At 42.4% G+C, this 12,123-nt stretch overlaps 1 protein-coding gene across 8 annotated transcripts in view; it reads left to right on the plus strand.

The window, feature by feature from the left end:
* LOC129814051 (catenin delta-2-like) overlaps nucleotides 1-12,123 on the plus strand; it is a 156,957-nt gene that overhangs the window by 94,188 nt on the left and 50,646 nt on the right. For 7 of the 8 annotated variants that reach the window (XM_055866816.1, XM_055866820.1, XM_055866819.1 and 4 more), the window contains 5 exons: nucleotides 1,925-1,959; nucleotides 2,984-3,100; nucleotides 7,087-7,232; nucleotides 8,528-9,080; nucleotides 9,301-9,438. In XM_055866816.1, the coding sequence (XP_055722791.1) occupies nucleotides 1,925-1,959; nucleotides 2,984-3,100; nucleotides 7,087-7,232; nucleotides 8,528-9,080; nucleotides 9,301-9,438 (989 nt within the window). The remainder of the gene's footprint in view (nucleotides 1-1,924; nucleotides 1,960-2,983; nucleotides 3,101-7,086; nucleotides 7,233-8,527; nucleotides 9,081-9,300; nucleotides 9,439-12,123) is intronic. The other variant, XM_055866818.1, reaches the window with a different exon arrangement.

Here is a 12,123-nt window from a genome sequence, read left to right on the forward strand (position 1 = left end):
AATCGTGAAGGAGACATTTGCATTTGTATTACATTTTTCAGAATATAGTCAAATCTGTATACTTGGACTTTGATTTAGCTTTTCCAGTATTAGTAGCCATATTATAAGTTCAACATTTGCAAAACAACCAGTTTTCATAACTTCATAACTCTGAATATTGTTATAATTTTTGTCCAAAAGGAAAAGGCATGCTGTCGTAGAAGGTTAGTAGCTACATTCTACGACATATACATGGATTCCAGATACTCCCGTAATGCCCAGCTCATTGGCTATCTAACTAGCTTTGTTTGACCCCGATTGGTGCTTATTTTACAAAGTTAGAGTCGTTCAAGTGAAGACCACCCACGTCATCGATCTTTGACCAAATATGGTGTTCTATAGGATATACTACACCCCTAATGATAATGTGAAGTCTGGTTACGTTCTAGGATCTCTGAGGAATACATACGAACGTGATTTGACCGGTTGAAACAACGTTTAGGGTTAGATTCTAACAGATGCCTATCTTTGCAAATTGAACAGGTGGAAATACAAAATCGATCGTGTATGCTATATGGACCTTTTTAGGATATGAACAATTATTTTATTTAACAAATTGACACTTCATGTTATCTCTGGGACCTTTTGGATGAGAAATCAGAGCAAGATTTCAGAATGTAAGTACACATTTCACCTTCAGAGGTGAATTTATCAAACCTATAGCGGTTAGGAGCTCTCCTCAAACAATAGCTTGGCATTTTTTCGCAGTAATAGCTACTGTAAATTGGACAGTGCAGTTAAATAGTGCAGTTAAAATACTTGTTGTATGGCAAATGAAAGATACACTGGTTCTTAATGCAACCGCTGTGTTAGATTTTTAAAAATAACTTTACCACAACATACAGCTTGGGTTATTGTAAGACAGTGCTCACTAACATGGCGGAGAATAGACATCAACATATTACACAGAAATACGAAATAACATCATAAATGTTGTCTTACTTTTGCTGAGCTTCCATCAGAATGTTGTACAAGGAGTCCTATTTCCAGAATAAATCGTTGTTTCGTTTTAGAATGTCCATTTCTTCTGTCGAATTCGCGCCACAATGCTAGCCAAGGTTGCTAACATTCCCATCCTCTTTTGGCGCAAAGAACGGAAAACTCCAAAAGTCCCAATAAACGTTGAATAAACTGATAAAACTCGGTTGAAAAAACCTACTTTATGATGTTATTATCATATGTATCAAATAAAATCAGAGCCGGAGATATTCGCCGTGTATACCGAACGCTTTTCAGAAGACAATGTCGAGGTCCCTCGCGCGCCGTCTAAGACAAAGAAAATACCGGACCTGTCACTCCAAAAGCTCTTGTTCGGCCTCAGATCAAGCTAGACACCCCATTTCACATTCCACTGCCTGTTGACATCTAGTGGAAGGCGTATGAAGTGCATGCATATCGATAAATAAAAGCCAGTTGAATAGGCAGGCCCTGAAACAGAGTGAAATTTTTTCTGATTTTTCACTTCCTGTATGGAAGTTTGCTGCCAAATGAGTTCTGTTTAACTCACAGATATAATTCAAACGGTTTTAGAAACTTGAGAGTGTTAGATAGACAGACAGACAGACAGACAGACAGACAGACAGACAGACAGACAGACAGACAGACAGACAGACAGACAGAGCCAAGTGTTACTTTAGCAACATCTCACCCAAACCATAATCTCTCACTAAGTGGGGGAATTGTCATTGTGAGGTACAAATGTATTACAGTTACTGTGAGTTTATGTGGATGTGTATAGAATTTAATTCATGGTAAATAAATGGATGAAAATGTTCCAGTCATCAGGTAGTGTTCAAGGCTGGGGCATTAGGATGCTACGGCAGAGGAAAATGAAGGTTTGCTGTTTTTCTATTCTGACCATGATCTGTTTCTTTCTCTCTTTCAGTTCAGCAGATGAGAAGTTTCGCTGGAATAACCAAGGTACGTACATTGTACTAAATCCTGCACCAATGCATCTTGTTCTATATTATGTGACAGAGCATGCGGAAACCTCAGTGGAATTGTGTACATTGTAATGATAGGTGCATCTTGGGGGTGGAGTGGAGTGGACCATGCCTCACTCCTACATCTGGACAGTTGTCATAATTTGTCAGACAGAACAGCAACAGAGCTGTCTGTCCAGTGTGAAATATGGACATCTAGTTGAGACTAGATTGATGGGCTTCGAGCAAAGTATGAACCACAGACCACAGCCTTTTCTTCTAAAGTATCAAACACAGGTAGTTTAGAATTTGATTGAAGCAGTGCTAAAAGATTTATGACTGCAAGTCATGTTCAGGATACTGCTTCCCCTTAGTCATCTACTCCATGAAAGTTCCACTGATTTATATTACCTTTTAGTCACTTAGCAAATGCTCTTATCCAGAGCGACTTACGGTAGTGACGCATACATTTTCGCATTGGTCCACCATGGAAATGGAACCCACAACCTTGGCGTTGCAAGTGCCATGCTCTACCAACTGAGCCACACGGGACCGATGGATGAGTTTAGAAATGTTTGGGATGAGTTTAGGAATGTTGCACAAGCATAATTATCCATGAGTTAAAACGCTAATAATCATCCTTATACGGTAGAGGACTAAGTGTCTACTGCTAGTAGCCTCAGCCTCTATACCTGCCGCGATAGAAGAGAGATTAATGCGGATCTTAACCCTCTTGTGTAAGGCTTTATCCCTTGGCACTGTTTGCCACTCTGAAGACAGAGGACAAGTATGTCCGTTTCTGTAGGCACGAACAGACAGATAGACAAGGAGACGGTACAGCACGACAGAGACACATTTCAGTAAATAGTGAAGCTACATAGCTTTTGGCTTATCTAGCATGGTCACTACCACTTTGCCGTCAGTGTGCCTGTAGTAAACCTCAGCTGCTTGTAAACCTTTGACTATTTGTGAGGTAACAGGACAATAATCCTGCTTCTCCATTCATTGCTGTGTCTCCACAGACGGACAGAAGGACATAGAGGAGGAACTGACGACTGGCTTGGAGCTGGTGGACTCCTGCATTAGGTCACTCCAGGAATCTGGGATCCTTGACTCCCAGGAATTCTCCACAGGTGACAGTAAGGACGCTCCTTACGTTATACAGTGCAGATATTTTTTTATATATATTAAAACATACCATCTACTTGCAGTGAAGCCGATTTACATTACATTCAGTCATCTAACAGACTCCCATCCGGAGCGACCCACAGAAACAACCAGGGTCAACACCCTTCTCAAGGGCACGTCGACAGATCTCACACAATTTTAGATATACATTGAATGTCGCCTTTTTCAAAAGTTGAAACGTGAATAAAAATGTTGATTTCCAAGCTGAAAGATATTGTATCCTTACTATACCAAGTATGTGGACACCTGCTTGTCGAACATCCCCTTCCAAAATCATGGGCATTAATATGTAGTTGGTCCTCCCCTTTGCTGCTATAACAGCCTCCATTCTTCTGGGAAGGCTTTCCACTAGATGTTGGAATATTTTGCTGAATATTAGTGAGGTTGGGCACTGATGTTAGGCGATTAGGACTGGCTCGCAGTCGGCGTTCCAATTCATCCCAAAGGTGTTCGATGAGATTGAGGTCAGGGCTCTGTGCAGGCCAGTCAAGTTCTTCCACACCGATCTAGACAAACCATTTCTGTATGGACCTCATTTTGTACACCGGGGCATTGTCATGCTGAAACAGAAAAAGACTTTCCCCAAACTGTTGCCATTAAGTTGGAAGCACAGAATGGTCTATAACGTAATTGTATCCTGTATCGTTAAGATTTCCCTACACTGGAACTAAGGGGCCTAGCCGGAACCATGAAAAACAGCCCCAGACCAATATTCCTCATCCACCAAACTTTACAGTTGGCACTATGCATTGGGGCAGGTAACATTCTCCTGTCATCCGACAAACCCAGATTCGTCGGTCGGACTGCCAGATGGTGAAGTGTGATTCATCACTCCAGAGAACATGTTTCCACTGCTCCAAAGTCCAATGGTGGCGAGCTTTCCCCCACTCCAGCTGACGCTTGGCATTGCACATGGTGATCTTAGGCTGTGTGCGGCTGCTCGGCCATGGAGACCCATTTCATGATGATCCACGAACAGTTATTGTGCTGACGTTGCTTCCATGGACAGTTTGGAACTCGGTAGTGAGTGTTGCAACTGGCGGTCCCGTTCTGTGAGCTTGTGTGGCCTACCACTTTGCGGCTGAGCCGTTGTTGCTCCTAGACGTTTCCACTTCACAATAACAGCACTTACAGTTGACCGGGGCAGCTCTAGCAGTGCAGAAATTTGACAAACTGACTTGTTGGAAAGGTGGCATCCTATGATGGTGCCACGTTGAAAGTCACTGAACTCTTCAGTAAAGCCATTCTACTGCCAATGTTTGTCTATGGATCTTGCATGGCTGTGGCTCGATTTTATATAACTGTCAACAACGGGTGTGGCTGAAATAACCAAAATTCACTAATTTGAAGGGTTGTCCACATACTTTTGCCTATATATTTCTAGTGAATTCATGAATTCACTAGAAATAGACAAATATCATGTCGTCCCAAATGAAACAGGCAGGAAGATATTGTTCAAGCCAACACAAATAGCATAAGTTCACTGCAACACTTTTTATGCTTATCAATAGTCTAAATGTCAAGAAAAATGTAAAAAATTATCTATACAAAATCAACCAGATACAGAAATGCTCGGTGATAGGATCTTTCTCTTTCTCTTTTAACACTGAGTGATGTCAATGACTGTGAACGTTTCAATCAGGAACTAGATAACGCAGGTGTTCAAGTCTCTTATCACGTTTGCTTTCTGCATTCAAAACAGTTGTTTTCCCTTTTCTTCTGATCCCAAATGCCCTCACTTCATTTGATCCAAGCAATGATCTTCATCTTTTTACTATGAGCTACTTAGAGAGTATTAGCTGTCAGGAGAGATTCAGCGTATGTCAAGGGTTTGATATGGAAATGATGTCTCGCCGAGGCGTCTGCAGCTTCCTTTGAGCACAGCAGAGTACACATGTGTACGAGGAATATGGTTTGAAATCAGCCACTACAAAGCAATCACATTCATATTCAATGTGCTGAAAAGAGCAGAGAGTTTTTTGGAGCTAGAAAGAAAGAACATATGCAGATAGTATATGCTGTCTGTGCGTGTGTGTGTGTGTCTGTATTTCTATGTGTGTATGTACGTACGTACGTGTGCGTGCGTACATGCGTGTGTGTCATAGACTGTGTTTGCACGTGCACTGCACACTACATTCCCTCTCTATCAGTTAGGCTAAAAATAGCGTGTTGATGAAAAATGGAAATGTGTTATAGACTAGATGAATTTTAAGGAGCCACTCCCTGCATATTTAAAGCACCCTGAGCGACCACCTTCCCAGGGATATTCCTCTTGACTGCTGGACTACTTTACTTTACCACACACACACACACACACACACACACACACACACACACACACACACACACACACACACACACACACACACACACACACACACACACACACACACACACACACACACACACACACACACACACACACACACACACACACACACACACACACACACACACACGGACTCTTCTAAGAAGGCCCCTGTAGTATTCACTTAACTTCCAGATATCCTCAACCAAAAGCTCGATACCATTGACATGATTATGTATTTATGAAATACTCAACTACTTAAATGCTCAATGCACATATGTAACAGTATGAAGTTGTTGCAAACATTTCTGTGGTCATTTTCATACAGCCGCTATTAGATAAATGTCACAAGATAAATAATATAGAGTCACTTACGACAGCATTTTCAGTGCTAGTTACAGTCATAATTTTCATAATGAGCTAGCTCACTTTTCCTGAATGAAAATTATGGCAGTATGTGCGGTGCGTGTTCCTGTGTGTTTGTGTGTGTGTGTGGGGGGGGTGACAGAGAGAGAGAGATGCTTGTGTGTGTGTGTTTGCGTGCGCATGTGTGTGACAAAGGCAGTCATCGGGCCAAGTTACTCCACGCTAATGTGAAAATGAGGTGGGTGTTGCCAGAACAACATGGATGTGAGAGTAAACACAGAGGAAGGTGTGAAGGCAGTCAAGGGAGGAAGCCTCACTGACCTGAGAGCGGTGTAGAGCACTGAAACAGGTCACACGGAAACAGGTTCACAGCATTTTATTTAATGACACGCACAGTACTCACAGCTATGTTGCTGAAGATAGTGTGCTATTATACTGTAGTGTGGAGTAAATTGTATTTATTTTTGTGTAAAGTAATTATATTTTTGATTTACAACACTGTGGCTAATATACAGTATATAATACAATATACTGCATAATATTGCTTGGGTAATGTAATGAAAATGTAGGCCTATGGAAATAAAATGCTGATGTTAGTGTTACTATTTGAATTGAATGCTAACTGTGCTGTTATTTACAGGAGTTCTGGCAAAGCACAAAAATGCAGGTCAGCGTTAGTTTTTCTGCATGCTATTGAAATTACCCGTACGAGAGTAGTGAGGCCCAAACAACTCTGTAGTCTGATTACTTTTATTGTCGGCCTCATTCTGCACCACTTGTGCTCAGTGACTCCCAATTCCTCCTGATCCATTATACATGCTCTCCCTTTTTCCCTCTCTGCCTCTCTTGGTCTGAAAGAGGGAGAGAGACAGAGGGAGAGAGACAGAGGGAGAGAGACAGAGGGAGAGAGACAGAGGGAGAGAGACAGAGGGAGAGAGACAGAGGGAGAGAGACAGAGAGAGAGAGACAGAGGGAGAGAGACAGAGGGAGAGAGACAGAGGGAGAGAGACAGAGAGAGAGAGACAGAGAGAGAGAGAGAGAGGGAGAGAGAGAGGCAGATAGAGAGGCAGGTAGATAGAAAGGTACAGAGAGACTGGGAGAGTGGGAGAGAGAGACTGGGAGAGACAGACTGGGAGATACTAAAAGAGAGAGTGAGAGAGTGATGGATGCAGAGAGGCAGAGGAGAAAGAGAGTGTGGGGGATACAGACACAGAGGGTAAGAGGTTGTCTCAATATTTCAGCTCCACTCTCCTTCTAAAACAGGACAAGGCCTGCTATCCCAGAGTGCACTTAAGCTCAACAATCAGGATGGAACACTCCCTTACCCAGCCGGTTACCACAGCAACCAGACACTAGAGGCCCCACCCCGCGGGGGCCAGGTGGGAGGAGCAATCCACAGTTACAACCAGGTGGGTGAGATTTATGATGTGTCCCAAATGGCACCATATTCCCTATATACAGTAGTGCACTTGTTTTAGAGCCCTGGTCAAAAGTAATGGACTATATAAGCAATAGAGTGCCATTTGGAACAGGCTCTTAGATTGCCAAGGTCAAAGATAATTTAGCCTTTTCGCTGTATAGTCTGGATTTCAAGATGGCATGTGATCTAGGTGGAAGATTAGATTAGTTTAGTTTATTACTCACATGCACAGGGTCGCACTCGCAGATGTATTTGCAGGGTACAGTGAAATTCTTAAGCTCTGAGCTCCAACAGTGCAGGTCAAAAAGAGATGTAAATGAAACAATAATAAAAATAAATAAAAATAAAAAAAATAATATATACATACAGTTAGCTCCAAATTGGGACAGTGACACATTTTTTGCGGTTTTGGCTCTGTACTCGAGCACTTTGGATTTTAAATTATGAAATGACTATGAAGTTAAAGTTCAGACTGTCAGCTTTAATTTGAGGGTATTTTCATCCGTATCAGGTGAACCGTTTAGAAATTACAGCACTTTTTGTACATGGTCCCCCATCAAGCTTGTGACTACAAACTTGTTGGATGCATTTGCTGTTTGTTCTGGTTGCTTTTCTGATTATTTTGTGCCCAATAGAAATGAATGGTAAATAATGTATTGTCATTTTTATTGTAAATAAGAATACAATATGTTTCTAAACACTTTGAGGATGATACCATGATTACGGATAATCCTCAGTGAATCATGAATAATGGTAAATGAGAAGGTTACAAAAAATGTTAACCTCCCATGTTATTGTAATGGTGAGAGGTTAGCATGTCTTGGGGGTATGATATTTGTGCGTCTGTAACTTTCTCACTCATCATTATTCACAATTCATTCAGGGCTATCAATAATCATGGAAGCATCCACATTAATGTAGAAGTGATAGAAACATATTATATTCTTATTGACATTAAAAGTGTCAAGTTACGCAATACTTTTGGTCTCCTAAAATGTGGGGACTATGTACAAAGAGTGCTGTAATTTCTAAATGATATGGATGAAAATACCCTAAAACTAAATTTGACAGTCTGCACTTTAACCTCATAGCCATTGTATCATTTCAAATCCAAAGTACTGGAGTGCAGAGCCTTAACAGCAACAAATGTGTCACTGCCCCAATACCTTTGGAGCTCACTATATTTACAGCTGTAACAATGATACATGTCCATTGGGGGTTGGGAGAGTAAACAGAGTAAATGTCAGTTAAAACAATAATAAGGTTCTTCCTGTGTTTCTCCAGGTGACATCTAGCCGTGCAGCCCAGCTGGCTGCCAGTGTAGACTCCTCCCAGTCCCAGTGCAGAGATAGAGAGTCGTTTGCCCAGAGCCATGGCAGCGCCTTCCACATGCCTGACGCCCCACCCACTCCTTCCATGTACTACTCTTGCTCCACCCTGCCTGCCCAACGCGTGAGCTCCCCCCACTCCATACAGGCCGTGGGCTCGCCCACCAAGCTCCAGCGCCTTGGCTCAGCCTCCGACATGCCCAGCTACGCCACCCTGCAGCGGGTCTCCTCGCCCAAGCAGTCCCCCAGCCGGCTGGCAAAGTCCTACAGCACCAGCTCCCCCATAAACATGGTGGTGGGGTCTGCCGGGCTGTCCTCCACGTCCCCACTGCACATGGCCTCTTCAGGCAATGCCTCGGGTTCGTCCCCTCTCCATCAGTTCAGCTCCACTGTGGGTAACTACGCCACCCTGTCCCCCAGCAGGCGCATGCAGCACTCCTCCGACCAGTACAAGATCTCCCACGAGCTCTACGCCAATGCCACCCTTGGGAGGCCTGGCAGCTTGGCAGGTGGGTTCACATGAACAGACAGAGAGATAATATCTTTATATATATTATGTCTAAAATTGTGTTTTTCCTATGAGTTCAGCAGTCTATTTATTGATAAATAAATATTCTCTCAAATTGTTTTAAATGCTGTAGTTAATAGGCTTGATAATATTGGATGTTGTTATTAACCATGTTTGGAATCAATTAACAATGTTTCCTGTGTTTGTGTTGTGGTGTTCAGGGTCCAGAGGCTCCTACAGCAGCCAACACAGTCACCTGGGCTCAGAGCTGCGACCTCTCCAGTCTCCTGAGCACCACATTGACCCCATCTACGAGGACAGGGTCTACCAGAAGCCCTCTCTCAGGAATCAGAACCAGGGTGAGTCAGCTGGTCCGGAGCCCCTGCCCCGCAGCACTGGGCATCCCCTTATATTTTACTATAACTTTGTGGCTTTCTCACTTCTTAACCAACCAAGTGTTATTGTTTCACAGTAGGTTATAGGGGGTTATCATTCAATGTGAGGTTCAAGAGGCAAAAGCATTTTCAGATAGCTGCTAATCTTTTATTGGCTCTTTGAGGTTCTGAGTCAGCACTGGATTAATCCTTGATAGGAGAAATTACTCAATGCAACAAGAAATTGTATAACGTCAGAATTAGATGGGAATCAAGCAAACACAACAAGCCAAAAAGGTAAGGAAGCAGGAATTTCAACAGTCAATGCCCCACATTTAGCTTATCATTCAGGTAGAACTCAGAAGATGGGCCTTTAAACTGTGGTTTTCCTGCAAATAACACTAATGATTAAAAAAAAGTGGATTTTTATCGCTCCATCAGATTGTTTAGCTTATCTACATTTTTCAGTTCAGGTATGCAAATCCGATTAGTATCTTGATGGCAATTTGTTTTGTAGTCACAGATCATTAGATATTAGACAGAAATTAATCTCAATTAATCTCACAGGATTTATGCTCAAGCATTGAAAACTGAGTCTGAGGCACCCACCATGGTCAAATTCACTCAACAGTATTTAGCCTAATACTTTCTTTAATGAGCGTGTGTATCCCCTCCACAGAATTTCCGCCTCACTTCACTGCATATGATCAAATCCTACTATACGATCTGAAAGGCTTTAGGGAATTGGAGTTATGATATTGCTTCCTGTTTGTATAGAATGCAGGCTACTATATGAAAGACCGGAGGGGATACCATGATTCTTCCTGGTGTTTTATTGAGCATGGGTTGAGATGGTACAGATTGTCCATGAAGGCTGTTATATCATATCCTCACAGCCAGTACTGTATCCCTCCTCTGCTGATTCTCAACCTAATCTTTCACCTCCTTTTAGCCCTTCTCACACTGTATGTAGGATTCTGTCTTTTACGATTATTGTGTCACACTGCAGGTTGGTATTTATTGTCATTAATCTTGCCATGGAGGCAGCTGTGCAGAGTGGTCACTAGCTGGCACAGCCACAAAGTCATAATATCTGATTTTAAACCTAACCCTAACCTTGGCCACACTACTAACCCTAATGCCTATCCCTAAACTAAAATGAAGACCAAAAAGCACATTTTTGTTTTGCTGAATTTTTACGACATAACCAATTTAGAGTATTTGATCTGCGCATCTGCCAGCACCAGCAGCGCAAGCCTCTGTGCTTATGCGCTAGTGAAGTGAGTTCGGAAAAACTGAAAGTATGCATCTTAGAAATTGTTTTCACAAATAAAGTTTGTATGTCAGAGGCTTCCCAAAAATAACGTGGTAGAAGGTAATTCTTATCAATTTTGTGCATTTATCAAAATCCCATCAGGTAGCCTGATTTGGTTTATGTCCATGTAAACAAGATTATTAAGGAAATCGTTCTTCTGGCAAAGCATGTAAATGTTTAAATCAAACTATTATATTAATCTAGCTATTCACAGGTGCCGGACCTGTTCGTATTGGGCCTGTTCCTTCCGGACCTGTTCCTTCTGGTAGTGGTGATCCTAACTGACCTAAGACAGGACATTTTTATTAGGATTAAATGTCAGGAATTGTGAAAAACTGAGTTTAAATGTAGTTGGCTACGGTGTATGTGAACTTCCGACTTCAACTGTATTATTAAGATTATCCTACCAACGGGACATTAAAAACTATAACATCTTATGTTTCAACGAGACGTGGCTGAACTAAGAAATGGACAATATAGAGCTGGCGGGATTTTCCATGCACCGGCAGAACAGAGACGCTACCTCTGGTAAGACGAGGGGTGGGGGTGTGTGTCTTTTTGTCAATAACAGCTGGTGCACGATGTCAAATATTAAAGAAGTCTCGAGGTATTGCTCGCCTGAGGTAGAGTACCTTATGATAAGTTGCCGACCACACTATCTACCACGAGAGTACTCATCTGTATTATTCGTAGCCGTCTATTTACTACCACAAAGCGAAGATGGCACTAAGACCGCTCTCAACCAACTCTATAAGGCCATAAGCAAAGAAGAAAATGCTTACCCAGAAGCGGCGCTCCTAGTGGGGGACTTTAATGTAAGCAAACTTAAATCAGTTTTACCAAATTTTTACCAGCATGTCACATGTGCAACCAGGGAAAAAATTATCCTAGACCACCTTTACTCCACACACAGAGATGCATACAAAGCACTCCCAGGCCCTCCATTTGGCAAATCTGACCACAATTCTATCCTCCTGATCCCTGATTACAAGCAAAAACTAAAGCAGGAAGTACCAGTGACTCGCTCAATACGGAAGTGGTCAGAAGAAACAGATGCTACACTACAGGACTGTTTTGCTAGCACAGACTGGAATATGTTCCGGGATTCATCCAATGGCATTGAGGAATACACCACCTCAGTCATTGGCTTCATCAACAAGTGCATCGATGACGTCGTCCCCACAGTGACTGTACGTACATATCCCAACCAGAAGACATGGATTACAAGCAACATCCGCATGGAGCTAAAGGCTAGAGCTGCCGCTTTCAAGGAGCGGGAGACTAATCTGGACACTTATAAGAAATCCCGCTATGCCCTCAGACGAACCATCAAACAAGCAAAGCATCAATACAGA

This window comes from Salvelinus fontinalis, chromosome 17 (assembly GCF_029448725.1).
Source record: "Salvelinus fontinalis isolate EN_2023a chromosome 17, ASM2944872v1, whole genome shotgun sequence".
NCBI lineage: Eukaryota > Metazoa > Chordata > Actinopteri > Salmoniformes > Salmonidae > Salvelinus > Salvelinus fontinalis.